The 21,707-nt window shown below is 39.7% G+C and overlaps 1 protein-coding gene across 10 annotated transcripts in view; it reads right to left on the reverse strand.

The window, feature by feature from the left end:
- PARD3 (par-3 family cell polarity regulator) overlaps positions 1–21,707 on the reverse strand; it is a 458,715-nt gene that overhangs the window by 258,359 nt on the left and 178,649 nt on the right. For 8 of the 10 annotated variants that reach the window (XM_074156980.1, XM_074156979.1, XM_074156975.1 and 5 more), the window contains exons 4-5: positions 17,958–18,136; positions 97–228 (exon numbers count right to left, since the gene is read on the reverse strand). In XM_074156980.1, coding sequence (XP_074013081.1) covers positions 97–228; positions 17,958–18,136 — 311 coding nt within the window. The remainder of the gene's footprint in view (positions 1–96; positions 229–17,957; positions 18,137–21,707) is intronic. The other 2 variants (XM_074156981.1, XM_074156982.1) reach the window with 1 other exon arrangement.

The raw sequence follows: 21,707 nt of genomic DNA on the forward strand, positions 1-21,707 counted from the left end.
AGCCTATATCACATACGAATACACTTCTTCGTAATAGCTTGGAGTAGCATAAAGATTAGATTGATAAAGTAATATATATATACACATATATATTACCTGTTCTTGCCTCTCCAGCCACTTGTCCACCATGGGATGACTGGCACTTAACGATGAACGAGCATTGTCTCTCTGAAACTGGTTAGACCAGCTACTAGTATCTCGTGGTAGGCTTCTGTAGTTTTCATCTTTCTAGTTTAAAAGAAACAAAAGAGTGTCTTATAAAAAACAACCAGTCCTTGCACATTAACAATGCAGCTGGTTATTTAACGAATACAAAAGGAAGACTGACAAAGGAGAACACAGGTCCAGCTGGACCCAAGGACAACGCAATTGCCCGGCCATTCCATCGCAAGAGCTCCCCTTCCTTAACACCAGTGAAGCCCAAGCAAAGCCCTTAGTGGGTTCATAGCCCCTCCACCCACTTGTGCTTCACTACCTTTTTTCCAGCCTCAAACCTCTAGCGCACGGACTTCCCACGTACAGAGTCAGCAAGGCTTTCAGAGCATCGTGCTCCTTAGTTTCATTCCCACCAAAAGCAAAACACACCATAAAACAGCCCATCCACTGACAGCCAAGGCCACTACATAATTTTCCCAAGTCTCTATGTATGTAATCAATTTTACAATCAAAGCTGTCTCACTGCTCCAGGTACTGTCCTTTAGACCAGAATAGCATGCTATAGGCTTCAAAACTTGACTTTATTATTCTGCATAATAATGCTTTGCTTGGTTTGCCTGAAGGTATACAAATACAGTCACATTTGTAAAACAGCAGCAGATGGAGATTGTGCTGACAGAGATACATTTACCCCATTGAGAGTTATTAAAAAAGGTATTTTTTTTTCTTTTTAATTGATGAGTTTGTCTTCACATCTTTCCCACAAGCTGTACAAACTCTTCAGCTTCTAAAGATGATTAGTCCTTACCCACTCTGATCGCTAAAAAGCCAATAAAAACATAGAGGCAGATCCTTAACGATGGGAGTTACCCTTAGCCCAAAGTCAATAAATTGCTGGTAACTTACATAGGTTAGCTTCCTCCAACTGAAATAATATATGGAACTGAAATTCTGCTTAGCTTTTCAAAAGAGGATTACAAATATACTGCAACTACCCTTCCTTCAGGAGCAGAGTATTTTTTTCCAGTCAACATTTGTCTATTCTCATGCCAAATCAGATAATTTAGAGAGTATCTATTTTTCTTATAGTCATTTATTAGCAAATAAAAGAAGACTGTAGTCCTACATATTTTGCAATACTACTGCTTCTAGGAATCTCGAAAAATCTCTAAAAAAATAAACAAACACCAGTGCACATTTGCAGCAAAAAACTTTTTTTTTTTAAATTTGTAGCACACGGCAAATTTTTGACTATTTCTTAAATCAATATTTCAGTTCCATCAGCGTATTTCCTTTCCCTATCTACTGTATTGATATTTCTTTGGCTTGGCACAGTATTAGTCCAATACAGTAAAATATGGACTGCAGCATCAATTCCCTTACAATTGTCCTTCGCAACTTCATTTCATGGATATGTATGACAGGTTTTGTTAGGAAATCCAGGTCTCAGTCTAACTGTGACATGTAGCACAGTTTTCAAAAGCTTCCTGTGCAAGAGCAGTGTTTTCACAGACATATCAAACTTAAGCTTTCTTAATTGATAACAATTTCTTTTCTTGAAAGAGACCTTGTAGTAAAAAATAAGTCTTCCATTTTAAGACATTAAAGCTTGAATTCGACCAGCACAAGATAACCTTGTAAAAATGCCTGCACGAGAAACCAGCCTAACAAATCACCACCACAAGTAAGTTTACCCTCCCACAAATGAGTAAGAGCTTTGCGTCTTGGAGCAACAAAACAAATCTAGTTTTGCAGTGTGGTCAACCACACAGCAAATAAGAAACTTGCTCTATCTCTTGCTTAGAAAGGGGCAGTGGAAGTCAGTCCCTGCTTTGTACAACTGTCCCTTAGCAGAGCCATAAAAGCCAGAGAACAGTATGTACAAATTGATTTTTTCCTGTTGCTTCTGTTATTCAATTCTTCTCCTCTGGTGACAGAGGTGGCATAGCTCCTATAAGCCAAAACAACCATTTCTCTTGTTCAAAGTGGTGGAAAGGTAGAACAACAAAACCAAAATCTGACAAAGAAATAACGGAAGATCATTTTATGCACAAAACCCCCAATAAAGTTGGTGTATGTGTTATTGTCATCTAACAATAACTTGTATCTGGCAGGCCTAGTCTGAATGAATAGAAGTTTCTTCCTACATAACAAGATGTTTTCTGTATTTCTGTACTTTATAGATAATTCCATTTTTTTATTGATTCATTTTTACAATTTTCAACATAAACTTTTAAAAAAGACATTTTTATCTATGCTACAGAAAAACCTCTCTCCGCACAGCATCCACTACCCATGCCGCAGGAGTTTTTTGCAAGAGAGAAGGAAAAAAAGTTCATGTTGTTCTCCGATCATTCAAACGCTAAGTCTCTGATCTGAATCACGCAGGACAGTCTTATTGCTCAGAGTTTATATTGGAATGTCATTGTGTAAAAAGTCTTAAACACCAAAGCACACAATATAAGTGAAATCATATAAGCTAAAAGAGTTCAATCAGGCCTCTGGTTGGTGCATCTATACTAATGTCAAGAATTCTGCAAGGAGTTTTCTTCTAATACTATCTGTGCTGGCCAGAAGAGTATATTCATCCCATCTACTGAAATATCTCTGTTGTAGCCCACTTCTGTAGAAGATTGTCTTTCTCCTGCTAAGCCCTATACCAGTTCATCTTACAGACAAGGCACCAAAGTCACTCAGCAATTTTTCTGACAGCAGAAGTAAGAGCTGGAATGGCAGAGAGATGTGGTTCCTCTAACTTCTTGTGTTTTTCAGTGCTGCTCAGAAGCTCAAAATAGCGCTATTATCAGACTGGAATAAAATACCTTACCAGTGTTGCCATCACACACAGAGTCATTTTGCTACAGTCAAACATTAGAAAAATAACCAGCCACAGGCAAGTTCTCCACTCCTTTCTTTGTCATTGCTTTTTGGCAAACAGCTATCCCCATTCCCCACTGGCGACAGCACTGGGGCAAGCACCAAGCCAGACCAGGAGCAGAGAGACCAGTGCTTTTAACACTGCTGCACATGGTCCTGCTCACAGACAGCTACACACCAAAACCCTAAGATGCTGCTGGCTACCCTGGAATCCCATCTACGCAGGGATCTCCATTACTGCTGCTGCCAGTCTAATGCAAAGATAGCAGCGGTGCTAAACTATAGAGGTGGAGGTGAAAAACACAGCGCTGCAGCTTAGACATTGGGATTTACTGAACCAGCTGCAATGTTGTTTACTATTTCAGACACACATATATTTAGGTTGTCTTTTCTTTTCTTTTTTTTTTTTTTCAAATAGGCAAACGTTAACCCAGAAAGCTTTACTTCTATTCAGCATGATCTAGCATTAGCAGACATGCTGCCAACATCCGACTGGAAAAGGTGTATGTAGCTTTTAACTTCGATACCATAAAGAAAAAGATTTCATGGTATAGAAGCCATAAGGGTCACGCAGGGAATTCTCATTTCTTCCGGAGCTGCAGCTGTAAGCCCTCCTGGGACCGGGGCTGACACGCATCATCAGTTACAATTAAATGCTCTAATTTTTTTTAAAAAAAGTTTCTTTCGCAAACATCTTTGGGGACCACAAGCCATGTCAGCTTTATCATGTTTGAAATGGAAATTGATCAATATAACACTAAAACTGCCAAGTCACAATATTACCACCACACTTAGCAGCAGCATTTTGCAGTATTTTTAATGAGGACACATAATCTAATACCTTAAGATTTAGTTCAGCATTGTGTCCCCGCGGAGCTTTGCTGGAGGGTTGGGTGAAAAAGGACAAGAAAAAAGCAGCAATTTTGCTATACTTTTAATTTCAGATGATTTGCAATATATAACAAGCTCCTCATCAAAGACTCTGCAGCTTGTAGATGAAATGATGCATTAGCATGATCTGTGTACTTCAATTACTGGCTGTCAGTGCATAAACTCACTCCTGATTTTAACCCACAGCTGTACCCTTACAGAGTCCCAACATCACTAACCCAACCAGAACGTCCTCCACAGGGTACAGTGACAGTTTTCACTGAATTCACTGAATTTCACTGAATTTTTTTAGAGTTGGAAGGGACCGTATAGATCATCTAGTCCAACTCCCCTGCTGAAGCAGGATTGCTTAGAGAATGCTACTCAGGACTGCATCCAGGCGGGTCTTGAAAATCTCCAAAGAAGGGGACTCCACAACCTCCCTGGGCAGCCTGTTCCAGGGCTCTGTCACCCTCACCGTAAAGAAATTCTTTCTCATATTCGAGTGGAACCTCCTATGTTCCAACTTGTGCCCGTTGCCCCTCGTCCTGTCACTGGGAGCCACTGAAAAGAGTCTGGCTCCCTCCTCCTTCAACCCACCCTTTAGATACTGAGAAGCATTGATAAGGTCTCCCCTCAGCCTTCTCTTCTCCAGACTAAAGAGTCCCAGCTCTCTTAGCCTTTCTTCATAAGGGAGATGCTCCAATCCCTTAATCATCTTTGTTGCCCTTCACTGGACTCTTTCCAGTAGTTCCCTATCCCTCTTGAATTGGGGAGCCCAGAACTGGATGCAATACTCCAGTTGTGGCCTCACCAGTGCAGAGTAGAGGGGGAGAATGACTTCCCTCGACCTACTAGCCACACTCTTCCCTATGCAGCCCAGGATTCCGTTGGCCTTCCTGGCCACAAGAGCACATTGCTTGCTCATTGTCATTTTGCTGTCTACCAGGACTCCCAGACTTTCTCTTCGGAGCTTGGCTCCAGCAGGTCCACGCCTAACCTGTATTGGTGCCTGACATTCTTCTTGCCCAGGTGTAGCACCTTACACTTTTCCCTGTTGAACCTCATGAGGTTCTTCCTTGCCCAGCTCTCCAGCCTGTCCAGGTCTCTCTGGATGGCAGCACGGCCCTCCGGGCTGTCAGCCACCCCACCCAACTTGGTATCATCAGCAAACTTGCTGAGGATACACTCTGTCCCCTCGTCCAGGTCACTGATGAATATGTTGAACAGGACTGGACCAAGTATTGACCCCTGGGGGACACCACTGGTTACAGGCCTCCAGCTTGAACCTGTTCCATTAACCATTACCCTTTGGGTCCTGTCACATAGCCAGTTCTCAATCCACCTCACTGTCCCCTCATCCAGCCCACACTTCCTTAGTTTTCCAATGAAGATGTTATGGGAGACAGTGTCAAAAGCCTTGCTGAAGTCAAGGTAGATGACATCTGCTGCCCTCCCCTCATCCAGCCAACCAGTTATGGCATCATAGAAAGCTATCAGATTGGTCAAGCATGATTTACCCTTGGTAAACCCATGTTGCCCACTTCCAATAACCCCCTGCTCTTCAACTTGTTTGGAGATGACATCTAGAATGAGTCTCTCCATTGCCTTCCCAGGGACGGAGGTGAGACTAACTGGTCTGTAGTTCCCAGGGTCCTCCTTCTTGCCCTTTTTGAAGACTGGAGTGATGTTGGCCTTCCTCCAGTCTTCTGGCACCTCTCCTGTTCTCCATGACTTTTCAAATATGATAGAGAGTGGCCCAGCAATAACTTCTGCTAGCTCTCTCAGCACTCGCGGGTGTATCCCATCTGGGCCCATGGACTTATGAATGTCCAGTTTGGCCAAGTGGTCCCGAACCTGGTCCTCTTCTACTGAAGAAAAAACTTCCTCTCTCCATACCCTCCCCCTGGCCTCCAAGGCCAGAGGTTCATGAGGGGCAGCCTTAGCAGTGAAGACTGAAGAAAAGAAGGCATTCAGCAACTCTGCCTTCTCCGTGTCTTCCACCACTAGGGTGCCCATCTCATTCATCAGTGGGCCCACATTATCCCTAATCTTCCTTTTTCTGTTTACATACTGGAAAAAACCCTTTTTGTTGTTCTTAACTGTAGTGGCCAAGATGAGTTCAGCTTGAGCCTTGGCCCTTCTAATTTTCCCCCTGCACATCTTCACTGCTTCCTGGTATTTCTCCTTGCCTACCAGGCCCTTTTTCCAAAGATCATAAACCTTCTTTTTGTTCCTGAGCTCTAGCCAAAGCTCTCTATTTAGCCAGGCTGGTCTTCTTCCCTTCCTGCTTGATTTTTGGGACTTGGGTATGGCTCTTTCCTGCATTTTAAGAGTGCCTCCTTGAAGTGCGACCAGCCTTCCTGGGCACCTTTGCCCTTCAGGACTGTCTCCCAAGGGACGCTTTCAAGCCATGCTCCTGAAGAGGCCAAAGTCTGCCCTTCGGAAGTCCAACGTGGCAGTTTTGCTGGCCCCTCGCCTTGCTTCAGCAAGAATTGAAAATTTTATCATTTCATGATCACTCTGTCCAAGACGACCTCCAACGTTTACATCCCCCACAGGACCTTCAGAATTAACTATCAGCAGGTCCAGTATGGCACTTTCCCTAGTCGGTTCCCTCACCAGCTGTGTTAGGAAGTTGTCTTCCATGCACTCCAAGAATCTCCAGGACTGTTGCCTCTCTGCTGTGTTGTATTTCCAGCAGATATCTGGGAAGTTGAAGTCCCCCATGAGTACAAGGGAGAGTGATCGTGAGGTCTCTGCCAGCTGCTTATAGAATATTTCATCAGTGTTTATATCCTGTTCCATGTTTGTCATCTCATTTGCCACTAGGCCACTTTCCAAACGGTGCAGAAGTTAGGTTTTTCCCTTTGTTTTGACCTCCTGTATGGTTAATGTAAAGCATGGCAAATTTTGGTGTGATTTTTTTTTTTTTTTTTTTTTTTTTAATACTAGATAGCAATACAACAGGAGTAGAGCAGATTGAAGATCTCTTCAATGTAATTTTCTGGAAGGAGATCCAAAAATGTAAACCGAGTTTTCACTTTATTTCTACAGCAAATTGCCCACCTCTCATTTAGGATCTTCACTAAAAGAGGCTCTTTTGGGCGCTGACTTTTTCTTGCTATCCATTGTTTTTCCTCGTACACTGTGCACTTTGGGAAAGGCTTCTCACTTGCTTGGGTTTGATTCCTTGTGATGGCCTCAGATTGAAAAAGAATTTGTTCATGATGATGAGAGATGAGACTTTGTTTAGTCTTTTGAGGTTATAATTTCATTTGACAGACTTTGGGCAAATTCATGTCTACAAGTGTATTTATTGCTGTTGAATCACAATAAAGGCTGCTTTTCTTTCTTTTTATGCTTCACTATGTCCATTTTAGACCCTGAATAGTTTGGTGTCACTCTCAGACAGGATGCTAAAAGCTGTAATTATCACAGAATCATAGAATTTACAGAGCGTTCATATAGTTTATGTAAATACCTCTCTGTCTGATGGAAACATCTGTTTATAAACGCAGTAATGTACACATAACCCCATTTTCCATGCTGTCTGAAGGTCTAGTAAACAGATTCCTGGAGCTTTTTCTTTGGTTGGGTTTCTGTGGTTTTTTTTTTACCTAGACTTTAGACAAATAAATAAGGGATAAGACCAACTGGATCCCCATTTCTCAGAAAAAAAAAAAAAAAAAAAAAAGAAGGTTGCAAAAATAATGTCTATTTTACAGGGAAAATACACTACGGGAAATTAATTAAACCGATAGATGTATTTAACGAACAGAAATTCCCTTTTAAAAGAAAAACATCATCTTACATAGAGCCCAAATTGGGAACTGTTCTCTCTATTCATCAGCAGCTTTTTAACAACAAATTGTACCAAATTTCAACAGTTTACCTCAAAACTAATTGTACCAGTCACTTTTTATAAATATCCTATATCTTGAGAATCTGACGCTACTGCTTGGGCAAGCTTCCTTTTCCTCTCAGTAGATTCAGTTTACTTTATCATTCTACAGTTTAGTTTCAAAGCTCAGCTTTTTTTAGCTGTATTGAAAAACATCACCCCAGGAGCTTCAACAATCCAGATGAAGCCCAGCCATCTTAACATGTATAAGAAGGAACCGGTCCTGGTCACCCAACATGAGGAACTTTTGATCTTAGGTTGTTCTGCAAGTAGCAAAGCAAAAGACAATTCACACATTAAAGAATTATCACAGCTTTGTGTCTGCTCTGAGGTCTAACATGGAACATGGGTCATTTCCAGCAACTGGTAAAAACCGTCTCAGGATGCAGAAGATGCAAATCTAATAGTCTAATAAAGAACTTGCATGCCCTATTTGTGATGAAAATAGATAAGAAGAATGACCACTCTGTAGTCATTCTGCTGTTTTCAGAAAGCCTAGTCTTCAGAAATGACCCTCTCTATAGGTCCATGAATGGAATTTATGTATTATGCATCGACAATAACTCATTACATGCCAACGAGGAGAAAGGCAATTGAAAAGCCAGTGTTCTGCTTAAGTTTTATCACCTTATGTTCAGAAATTTCCAGAGTTGTCCAATTCCAATTCATATATTCCATGTTACCCTTTGATTGACAAGCAAGACCTGACCTTAAAAAAAAGCAGTAACTAGGGGCCATGATGAACAGATAGTTTTCTGTGCATGCAGTGTTCTATGTAAATATTTAGTGTTAAAGAATATGGGTTAAATTAAGAGTAAACTAAAAAACATAAGACTGCCTATCCAAAACATTCTGTTGTTTACCACAGAAAAATCAAAAATGTCATGATCTCTGCACGTATACATGCAAAGCCAGAAATTACCAGGCAGTGTACATTCTTTTTTCTCAGACTGAGGGATAGGAAAGAAGTTGCTTCTTCTATTCAGTCTTTACTTATTAATCTCACAATAAGACCTCAAGACAGATTAATGCAAAACAACTCAAATAACATAGGGCAGTTGATATTCTGTAATTATCATTCAGAAGTTGGATTTTTACTTCTGTAAGCTTCTTAACTAAAAAGGCATAGCTTTCCATAGTTTCATTTTAAAGAAAAATAGATGAACCAGTTAACTTAAAATGTCATGAAGCTACACATTATACTTAGAAATCTTTTTACCCTTCTACTATTTTTCACTAAAGTTGCATATTCTCTTTCGCTGTGCCACTTTAAAGACCCCTAAAGAGTTTCTGTGTGTACCCAGCTACATATGAATCTATATGGCTGTTTCAGTGCAATAATATAATTCTACACAAGCCTACCATTTTCACCAGGTATTTGCTTTTGTAACCAAATTTATACAATGTTTTATTTGGATTTAGATGAAATAGCATTTTTAAAGTTATTTGTTTATTTTAAACATCAACATCCCTTATTCAATTCCTTGGGAAAGACAAAAAATTAAATTGCAGAAGGAGAAAAAGGCTGATAATGAAGTAATTTCAAAACTATGCTCTGAAGATAGGATTTAACAAGTCGAATGTTAATATTAAATATATTCTGGGAGCTAAGGAAAACAGGAAACAATGGGGTACAGGAAGCTTCACAAAGATCTTGCATTTAGATCTTGAAATTAAGAATATCTTATAAACCACCAGCAGTATCCTTTAAAGTGCTGGGTAGATGCTTTCAGGTGGCCATACCTCTAAAACGGTGCAACTGGCTGTTTGTATGTTTAGAAACTTGCATCTGCAGTCCTGAAACGAAGAAAGGAGGCCAGGGGATGAGGTAACCATTCCATCTTCTCAGACTAACTAAACTGTCTTTTCCCGCCTCTTTCTTCAGTACATTGACAAGCGTGGAGAAGAGGACTGATTTAAGGTCAGAAGCATGAAGGCACGAATGCCCCAAACCTTCGCACGCCGCAGCCGTTCCTCCCCTCCGCCAGCCCCCTCCCTATTCACCAATATGGAGAGGGGACTCCGCAAGGCTCCCAGCAAAGCATCCCTCACCTCATCCGACTTGTAAATTCATGCCAGGCCTTGGCCAGAATCCCTCCTGCGGTCTGCGGGGAAAGGCCCAAATAGGTACCAGATGGGTGGCTTGCAGCAGGGTGTTTCTCTTTTATCTGAGTTTACAGCAACGCCATCACCTTAGGCTCCTTGCAGTCTCACAGGCATCCTTGAGATTCAGTTTGCTTGTTTATTAATTTACAAGCCTTTCTCACACTAAACAGCTTCCCATCATTCTCCATTTTACGGTTTTAGCTTTCAGCCAAATTTCTTTTACTTCATGTGCTCAGCAGGCAACGCTCTTAAGTTGGACATCTGTACACAGGAGCTGAGGAGCTCGTTTATATGAAGACAATAAAACTGGGTGGTAGCACAGAATGATCATCCCCTTTCTGTCAGGCTGTGAAACAAAACCAGGCTAAGTGACATCTGTTTCAGACCCAAATTTAGTCGTAACAGAAATAAGCCCAGAAGGCGACTAGGTGTTCCTGGTTTGAAATCCTGTATTCACTGGAGCTGGATTTCCCAACTAATTAAATCTTACCATCTCCTCCCCAGCCATACGACTCTTTTGTATTGATTAGCTCCATGTTGGGTCTGAATTTTATTCTGAGACTACTTTGCCTGGTTGTCTTTCCTTGTCTTCTTGTGTGATTAGTATTCATTGCAACATGACCTAGGTTCATTTAAAAATACAATGAATACAGCAAAAAAGGCTGAAATAACCACTGTTTAAACTGCGCAGACTCTTGTCAGAGCACTGCAGGGAAGCACAGCCTGCAACTTGGCTTGTACTTTAAACTTCTTTTGCTTGCTAGCTACATGTCCAGCAAACCTGCTTTGCACAAACACACAACTTTGATAATATGAAAACAAAACAGACAAATATATGAATCTGCAGAAACTCTTGAACTACAAGTGTAAACTGTAAATGCATGGCTGTGGGTTACAAGTAAATAGATGAAAGCAGGTCAAAACTCAGATCCAACTTTTGCCAGTGAAAACATGTGTGTGTTTCTAAACTTAGAAAAATTGAACATCCAACTTTTTTTTTTTTTTTAAACTTATTCAATCTTTTATCAAGCTACTCTTTCAGGCCCAGAGTTTTTCACCCTCAAGCCCAGGGAGAGCTGCAAGAACATAAAAAATTAAAAGAAATAGAGCTGAACATTTAAACATGGGAATTTGCAAAGTACACATTCACTTAGATAAATGGCAGAGGAAAAGTCAGTCATTCGTTACAACTTCAATTACCCTATACTACGTACTTGAGAGCTTTGTGTTTTCAGTATAGCTTTCACCGTCTCTCAGAGCAGCGCTGTAAACCGCATTTACTGAAGTGAAAAGACAAACAACCTGTGCACGTTCCACCATTCCTTCATCACCAGTAAGAGACTCGCTCATCCAGACCCTCCTTGGCAGTCCCAGCTCGTGATGCAGCACCATGTCCCCTCACCTGTGGACCAGGCATTGCTCACCCAGGCACAGCTCACCCATCATGCAGAAAGAGAGATGGGATAGCACAGCACTGGGAGAAAAAGACATATTCTTCCTACACTACTGATGAAGAACAAAGACTGAGAGTGATCAACAGACTTGCTCAGCTTCAGAGCAGAAGTGGGAAGAAACTCACCAGCTCTCAGATCTCTCTAGTATCTTGCACTAATAATCTGTCTCTTTTGGGGGACAGAGAGGCAATTTGATAGATGGGCTTCCACAAATGGATGACTCTGAGCAAAAAGAGGTAAAACAACAGAAGAGATGGAGAAAATCACACCTTCACTTTGGATTCATTCTTTTTGTTCTTGACTTTTCCCCTGCTTCTTAATGCGTCTGGTCATGACTGACTTCTGGATGCAAACAGCTGAATCCTGCCCGTGTACACAGTACTCAGCAAACAGAATAGCACAGCACCAAGGGGTGTGCGTTGGCTGTTACCTCTCTGTGCACCAGGCAAGGGCTTTTCATTTTACATCTCTTATTCCCAGCCTGATGATGATGATGAAAAAAGCTGTATTTGTTTTCACATTTTGAAAGTGAGGAACGTTGAGTTCTTCCACAGAGATTTAAATTTTTATTGCACTAAAATATCACTAACTGTTCCATACAGAAAGTCAGACTCTTCTCTGTGGTATCCAGTGAAAGCTCAAGAGGCAACGGACACATAAAGAAATATAAGTAATTCTATCAAAAACATAGGAAACAACTTTCTTACTGTAAGGGTGATCGAACACTGGAAGAGGTTGCCTTGAGAAGTGGTGAAGCCTCCATCCTTGGGGATGCATATACTCAAAACCTGCCTGGACACAGACCTCAGTAACCTGATCTACTGGACCGTGTTTTGACCAGAGAGGTCGGACTACATGATCTCCAGAGGTACCTTCCAACCTCAGCTGTTCTGTGATTCTGTGAAAGTCATGAATTTTACAGTACCCAGGACAAAAGTAACACATATGTTTATTTTATATTGTACTCTGTTTGGGTACAATTCCTCTAAACTATTTCATCATCAGGTGAAAGCTGACTGAGACAAGTTTCTACCACAAAGAAAGAAAACTGGTGCACGTAACTTTCATTTTTTGAATTTCCATTAATCTCTCTCCTATAACAACATTTTCTGCATTAAAACACTCTATTTCATCATCTGTAGATAACTCTCTCACATTCTCCCTTCCTCTCAGTCTATGTGAAATCACATCTGAAATGACTAAAATTGTGGCTGTCTCACTGAAAAGAGAACAAACCTGGATGAAGAAATATTCATGGTTATTGAATCCTTCAGAACCTCTGTTTAAAACATTCCTTTTTTATTTTGAAAGCAGAAAGCTGCATTCATTATGCAGGGGTTTAAAACCTATCATGACAGAGATGCCAGGCTCTTTGTATGTACTCTGTATTTCTCCTTAGCTGATTCTGTTGTATTACAGCACTTTACCAACAACGTTTATCGGTACACACTAGCTCCCTTCTGCAGGAAGGAGGTGAAGTGAAGGTTCCCAAGAAGCATCACCAACACTTCTGTCTCTTGTTCCCAGAATGATGCCCAGTCTTTTAGCCCACAGTCTTCCCCACTCAATCTAATCAATTTACACTCTGCAATTCAAAATCCGTGGCTACAAAATGACACTAACATGCACAATTCTAATATAAGACTCTTCAATCCTCTGAATTATAGTTAAAATCTATTGAAATACTGTGTCTTTGGTGATGGTGATAAAGCAGAATTCACTAAGCTGTGTTTAAAAAGATTCAAAGCTAAATGAAACTAATTTTCACTTTAAATCTGGTTTTGACACTGACGTACCACTACTGTTGAAGCCTTTCATATAATGCATGTATGCTTTTCTCCTATCTGGACATACTTCATTAGAGAACTTATTCTGTTTACAAAGAGGATTAGAAAGCAATGCATCTTTCATATAAATAAATAAAAAAAAAAAACCTACAATCCAACAATCTGAAAATTTGTACTCATCAGGCTCAACCCATAGGAACAGTAAAAATATCTGCAAGAAGAGATGATGGGAAACACAATGTTTTACCGGTAAGGGATGTGACACTAGATAAGACTTAGATCACACTCATACTCCCATTTCAACCTCTTCCTCTGCAGTTTACAGAGCCCAAAAAGATTAGGTTTCCAAGTATGAAGAAAGTACATCCTGAAAATAATTATTCCTACAAGGCATGGCTATTTTCAACCTTAAAATACATATACGAGCAAACCCATTTAAAAACAAACAAGCAAAAAAACCTGGCCGCTGACTAAATGGCAGAGGCAAAAAGAGAAGGAAAAAAAAATTAAAAAATGATATGCCAAGTACACTCAGCTGTGTGTTTGCTGTTGCTGATCCACCACGCAGAGCACGTTGCACGCCATTTGCTTTGCTCCAGGTGGGTGAACCCAGGAGCGAGAGAGGCACAGAAGCCCATGCACAATCATTTTTCTCTCTCATTGCTCTCTCTTGAGCTCTCCTTCTTAGTGTACGCTTTCACTTCTTTCTGTTGTTATCTCTGATGCAACAATATATGAATCAAATTCAGGAAAGTCACAGTGGGAAATTTTTCATAAGGCAGTTAGCCATGGTATATCCCTGCATAAAGCAAGGCAGGTTAACTAGATACGCCTTGCACCTTTCAGAGAAGCAGGATCAAAGCAGATAACTAATTTGTAACGATATGCAATTCCTCACCACAAACGGAGATGCACATTTAAAAAAAATACACTGAAAATATATGGGATAATTCATTCACAGTCACTATAAGATGCAACGGATCTGGTTGTTGCATTTATATTCTTCCAATACAGTAATACAAACTGAAAAAAGGGAAGAGAAAACCTGATGAGAAAAGAAAACCTGAGGGTTTTCTAAGGGAAAAGAAACCTGATTTTCATTTGTGCAGCTCACACCTATTAAGGACAGCTAGTTAAGCCAATAGGCCTTGGTACTGAAATATTAAAGACTGTGATTCAAATTAACAGTTTTTCAGAAAACAACAATATCAAAAAACATTTTACTGCAGTGAAAAAAGCACACTTGATATGCTTCAGCTGCATACAATCTGTTCAGCTGTACAGTTCAACACAATTCAAACAAAATTACAGCTTGCAAATCAGGTACTACTGCAGGCCTTTGAGAAGATATTTTTACTAAGAGATTTCTTCTTGTTTCAATAGAATGGCTCAAGGAAGCAAGAGACAGGATTAAGTCAAGCTGTGAATCACTAGGTAATACAGATATGTCTCTGACACACAAAAAAGTATATGAAAGTGATGTTAATATTCAGTTTAAATAAAAAAAACCACACAAGAAATGAATTTACCTACTAAAGCTGCTGATAATCATGAGCTAATTTTGTGAATACTTGCACAGATGAGGAAACCTAATCATTAGGTTGTGACCACTCACAGGAACGCTACAGAAGGAAGAGGTCTGGAATTACCTAGCTGAGTACAGTTGTCAACACTACAATAATTTGTAAATAATCAATAACAATGATAATTCTTCAACTAAATAAGTACTTTGAAACATAGAAGGCCTGATTTCAAGTTGCTCTTACAGGTGAACTACACAGAAACCAGAAGTGATAGAGATTCCAATTCTAAGGAAACACAGAGTGTATTGCGATATCCTGACAACAAATCACTTTCTTTACATTGAGATAATAAGAAAAACGGATGAGAGCACACATCCAATTTAGTGCAAGGGTTTCATATCAAAATATCCTACTTACTGTAGTAGAAATGCACCTCAAGTTCAACACACATTCAAATCTTTGCTGGATTTACACAGGCCCCTCCAAACCAAACTCTGTCCCTCTGTGGTCATTCTCTTCTTAAGGACACAGGAAAGCCTCATGTCCAGCTTCATCTACCCTGATAACTACAGTTAGCACTACAATTTCTTCAACAGGATCCTTCAAACATCCCAAATTTTTTCCTCTTCCCCAGTGCCCTTTTCCCTTTCTGTTTGCCCAGAACTAGTGGCATATGTCTTGGCTCTTCACAGCCCCCAGTGCATGGCAGCACTCCCACCCCTTCATTTCATCTCATCTTGGGCATCTGCCCATTTTCCTGCCATTCCAAATTCTTCTTACCCAAAATGAAACAAACACCAATAAGGAGTCTTCTCTTGCTTGCCCCCGAGAAATAAATCCCTTCTGCCAGATACATGCAGTTTCTCTCTGCTAATTCCTCCAAAAATTGGACAGAGTTTCTACCTGTCAATTATTTCTCTTTAGAGGTGACGGGCTGAAAGTAATGTCACTTCTTAGAGTCAGTAGGTGGATGAAGCTTTTGGCAACTCTCCCAGAAACCCTTTTCTTGTTTCTGCAAGATACTGCTGGGGCAAAGTTGCTAATCTACAACTGTGCTGCAAATCTCAGCCCAAGAACATATGTTCTTGTGCTGTCAAGAGAGAGAACTGCAGTGAAAACATTACGTAGTGCCAACCGCCCACAAAAGATATATGGGTGCTCAAGCCCAATGCACTGAGCAGAAAATTAAGATTGTTCTCATTGCTTTGCTTGAAATGTCTGTGTCATCTATAATCAACGAAACAGTCTGGAACAAAGCACAGCCATCTCCTTTTGTTATCTGAGTAACTGAAGAAAACAACCTAACAGAAGTAGTGAGGACTTGTTATAGTCCAAATAAACAAAATACTTCCATAAAAATTCAGTCTTAGTACTTTGGTAAGCGACTGGTGACAGAGACTTCAAAAATACACCTTTCAGAATAATACTATAAATTACATTGTTGCTAATACTAGGAAAGAAAAGAACTCAATATCCATTCCTAAAAGAAATAGGATTCACTGCAAAATCTTTGTTTGCATGAAGAAATCAAGATGCTGAAAACACAAAAAAACCAGTCTAGCACAAATGAAATCAGGATTAATCCATAATATATGTTGCACAAGCAATTACTATTTAATTCCAGTTTTTTACTGCATTATACTTATTAAAAATAGCACACACAGTGATCTGCTCTATTCAAAAGATCAATGTATAGAGTGTGCAAAAAGGTAAAAGAAATCACAGTATCACTATACTAACCAACCTACATAGTTCTTTCCAATCTTCTTGATTTAATGTGCTTTTGTGCCTTTCTTCCCATCACTACATGAGATCACATGCATTCCTTTCCAGTTTGGTCACCATGCTCCAGTAAACGTGAAATATTTTCATGAAAATCAAGAGTAAGTACATGCTGAACAACTAATGATGCAAGAAGACTAGTGTGAAAGATTAGCTGCTGTTCAATTCTCTCCAATTTCTGCTAACTTCAGACACGCAAAGAAATCTGATTATGCTATGTATGGCCCTCCATAGCTGTGCTTGTGGAGTAATGAAGTGCAGTCTCATTAGGATTTCAGAAAAATTAACTGAAAATGTTAACACTTCAAATGGATTAGGTTATCATTTTTCTTCTCCAAATCAGAATAGTATAAAGATATTTTTCAAAACAACATGCACTTCTGTGCCACACCAGTACAATGGCAGAAAATATACCACCACCTACCATGACATACCTATCAAGCAGAGATGTAATGATTCTATGTTAAATTGACACCTCTATAAGAATATGGACCTCAATGGCTATGAGCACTGTGCTTTTAGAGATGTTTTTGAAATAACCAAAAGCCCACCAAAGATACTTCAGTTTCTTAGCAGCACGTAAAGACTTCTTTATTCAGGGTGTGGGAGCCCTGGCTGCAGTGTCTTAGTTTGCATTTATACTACACGGAATTATTAATAATAAAGAAAAAAAATAAAATAGCTGTAATAAGCTGCATATTTTCCAGCAGGATTTTGTGATGAGCAGTCAGAATGGTAACCAAAAGTGCAACTTTCTGTGAAAATTACTGCTTTCTATTGGAAAATATACATACATTCTTCCTTGTGAGTTTGTTTGCAAGTTGCCATCACAATTATGGGCAATGTCAGGGCTGTACAAAAGGGAATATTTCTTCCCAATTTTTTTTCAATAATGCACAGAGAAGAGAGCTTCCTGCTGACTTCTCTAGCTAATAATGCAGTTCATGTAGAGATACTGAAATCATACTGAAAAAATGAAGGAAAAAATATTCACTCTGCATTTCACTGTTTTAAGAATGCTTCCAAGGAGAGACAGCATTTGCAATTTGTGTTCTGAATTACTTGACCAGTGCCTCAGAAAGTGAAAACTAGCAATGCTAGGTCAGAAAGACCAGCTGTGGGCATGCACACTATTCACTGACATTAGGACTTCTATCATAGATCAGTAAAGATCATTATAGACACGACCTATTTGCATTCAAAAACAATGCGTGACAGCATTTAGGCCCTGCTTTGCAGAGTAATGAGTAATCAGAGCATCAACTAAAGTTAATGGCAAAATCAAGTTTTTAGAGCCCCTGCTGTGGGCATCACCGAGAGTCTCCAGAGGGCAGGAAACGTGTGTGACTCAAACACGCCTCTGTTGATGATGGGCTTTGGTGGACAAGGTCCACAAACACAAGTTTAAACCAGGAGCAGGTGAGAGAAGGACAAAACAGCAATTCAAGATTCATGTACATTTGTCATTTATTGGATAAAGAAGGGAAAAGAAATATACCTTTCTTTCATGAGCACTGGGTACGCCAGGGGTGTTCTGCTTGAGAAAGCCTGCTGTTGTGGACCACCTTGTAGGGTTTTTCCGTGAAGGCTCTTCTGAAGAAAAATTTGTATCACTTACAGAGGTTGAGAGGCCAATCAGTGCAGGGTCACTACTACGTCGGACATGGAGAGGCATATCTGAAGAATAAAATAGACAGTAAATAAACACTGATTAGATTTAAAATGTTTTTCACATAAGAAAAATATTTTTTCAAGCTGCGGATGGGTGGTTTTGACCAAATGTGGTTTCACAGAGTAAGGAGTTATTGACCTCAGCATAGTTCCTCAAGGACAAGGTCTGTCTCCTCAAAACCACAGCCTTGCCGCTTGGGCGCACAAAGAGAAAACGAGGGCAAAACCAAACTCTTTGAACCTAGCACAGCACGTTGGCTTTACACATACAAACACTATCTGTTGGTTGTTGTGCAAAATCAAAAAAAAGCTTGAACAACTTGGAAAAAAAAAAAAGCTTGGAAAAATAAAACCTTGGAAAAAAAAAAGCTTGTAAACTAAGAGTGCCTGTAAACAGGCATTTTAAAGAGCAAGTAGCCAAAGGCCTAAATTGAACAGCCTGGTGACAAAGGAAAGGGTGGACTAGAATGCCGTGTCCCCCACCCCACCGCCACGGCCGCAGCACGGGCACTGCCAGCACAAGGTGCTTGCAAGACGCTGCACACCCGCTTCCCTGCAGCAAAAGGCAGCCTCCTCGCCTTCTAAAATGTACTCTCCGTTTCTTTCTCAAAACTTATGGAAGTGACTGTTTTCTATTCTGCATTCTTCCTTTGCCTCTTCCTGACAGCTGCAACAAGATCTGTGCTGATTTACTCTGATTCCCTTAGCCTTCCAGCTGGCATGACTGACAAGAGAAAAATATTTCATTAGTAATAAACGATGCAGCAGGCAGGTAGACTGATTGGAAAGAGATAGGGTTTTTTAATATATGTAGAGGTCAAATCCATTCTGGAAACTTTGATGGCACATTAAGGTTAGTTTCTCTTGAAATACAACTTAATTTTTTCCAATTTCATTTATTATCCTACAACAAATATCCACATATCTATCATTTCCTTGCCCAAACAGAAGTTTCACTGCCTGTATTTGCGACCTCTTAGCACTCTCCCACTCAGCATCAGAACGGAGGGGACATGATTTATCAGTTGCATTTGTCTTTACTGCTGCACTGGAGACCCTGAATGCAAAGTGGAAAAGGAAAAGGTGAAAGCTATGACAGGTAAACAGCAGAGTTACTGGGAAAGACACGCTGGGCAACACCTGAGAACGAAAACAAGGCTTTTTTTTTTTTTAATGCTTTGATGAAGCAGTCCTCCAGGAAGCTGAAGGTGCACCTCTCACAATACCAGCAGGGAAACAACAACAGGGGTTTAAGTGACTAGTTTCAAATTTTACAATAGCTTTACGTTAACACTACGTATAACAGTATTAAAACATAGAATCTTATGTTGCATGGCATTATAAAGACAGTGAGAAATACAGTAAGTAATGCCATACAAAAAATGTGTGAGCATTTTTTTTTTTTTAAATCACTAGGACTTATGCTGCTGAGATACACACAAGTGTTACAGGATGAACCACCAAACAGTCATTCTATTTCATGTACACCCTGGAATACAAGAACAAAAAGAGAATTAATTTATGTTTTCTCCCACAATCATTGTACTATTTCTCTTTCCTTTGAAAATTCTTTTTTAATTATTGTTTTCATAACAAAAATATTCAACACTATTTTCTAGCAAATATAATGTTTTATTTTATAAATATGTACATTTGTACATATTTTTTTATATATAACAGAACTAGAAGCAATTAAAAGACTATTTCAAGAAAGAACACTTTAATTACACAGAAAAGTATTTATGGTCCGAGTTAACTCTACTTCGATTTTGATTACTCAGTACATACTCATAAACTCAGAGGGTTTTTCTTGATTGTCTTGTCTTCAGCCTCTTCAACTTTCATGAAGCAGCTGAAGGTAAAGCCTCTCCTTTCCCCACAGATGGCAAACAATAAAAGCACACCATCAAATGGCAGGAGATGTCTGTAACAGAGGTGGCACAGCTGCAGCCCCAGCAACAGCCCCACCACCCCTAATGAAGCGACCCATTAGCAGCAGTGACAGCGCTGCTGGCGCAGCCCTGACCATACCCCCTCATTTATTACATTAGCCTGAGCAAGAAAGTGGCTCTGTAGTATGTAGCGCCACTTAAGAAAAGTACCAATCTATATTTGTCCCAAGCAGCAGCCCGTGCATATTATCCTGTTTGCCATAGCTACCCACCCTACAACAGAGAAGTACAATTTTCAAACATGAGTTCACTTGCTCCTTATGCTCATACGTCTATATATAAGCACGGTGATAGCAAAATGTTCTTGTATTTTTACACTTTTTCATCAAATTCCTTGAGAAAACAAAAGTTCAGTTGGGTGAACTTCTGTAAGAAGAGAAGCCGAATTGCCAACCAAGAAAGGAAGGAAGAAACTGGAACTCAAGTCAGCACTTTTGGAGGCGAGCGAGCAACTATCACTGCCTTGCCTTTTGCTTTCTAGTGAAAATCTGAGAGGTTGCACCATGGTAAGCAGCACAGACTTTTCACAACACAGGAAGTAAATTATGCAACAGAATTCCCAAATATTAATATGCTCCGGAGAAACCATCAACATGAGAAGTTTCTCTACAAAACCTATCCACTGATTAGCCATCTTTAATATGACCCGTTTCATTTCAGTAAGGTTAGTTATTGAGAGATCTTCAGACATTTATTGAACACTCCTTGAAATTTTTTTTTTAATAAAAGGGTATTCTGTCAAAATAAAGATACAATGTGATCAATTCTAGTCTCTCCTTATGAAAATAGTTCCATACATAAGGAAATGTCATTTGTATTACTAACCAAACTTCACAATAACGTGAATTATAAATGACAATAATTTGGGTGTGTTAGATCTATGCATTTCCCAGTTATACTAGAAATTTAAACATATGGTAATTTATTTAGTTTTTATTGCTGGAATGGGACAAGCACACGGAGCTAGCTCTAGTGCATGCTGCTTGGCAACGGTCAATACCGCTCCAGGTATTAATCCGAGAATTAAATCTTATTCACACTATGTTAACCACAAGTTGTAAATATAATCTCCTACATTCCTCCCTGCAATTCTATTCTGACAGACCGTTCTAACTTGGTTTTGATACTCTCCAGCAAAACAACATACAAGAATATATCGAACTGATTTTTCTACCGATATATTGTTGGTTACAATCTTCTGGTTTACTTGAATTTATAGATTTGAAGAGGTTATACTGAAAATATTAAAAGGAAAATCAAAGGAAAGGAACTTAATAATTAAACCACAAGATGAAGTACGCATGGGACCGATGCAATGTCACTGATTCCAGGATGATGGCTGATACCGTTTGAAGTCTGTGGTTTCTTTGAAGAGTGGATAAAACAGCAATGAACTCTAATCACAAGGCTTCAAATTCTCTGTGGCACTAATGCACTGTAAATATTGATTTGCTTCTGCAGCTAAGGTGCCTTTTAAATAAGCACTTGAAACGGTAAATCTAATAATGAATTAGAGGAAGTTTTAAAAGTCTAAGAATTAAGGAAAAATTAAATTAAAAATCATGAAAGTTACCACTAACTCAGTTCTTGAGCCACATTCAAGGACTTGAAGTATTCAGCAGTAA

Source organism: Numenius arquata, chromosome 12, assembly GCF_964106895.1.
Source record: "Numenius arquata chromosome 12, bNumArq3.hap1.1, whole genome shotgun sequence".
NCBI lineage: Eukaryota > Metazoa > Chordata > Aves > Charadriiformes > Scolopacidae > Numenius > Numenius arquata.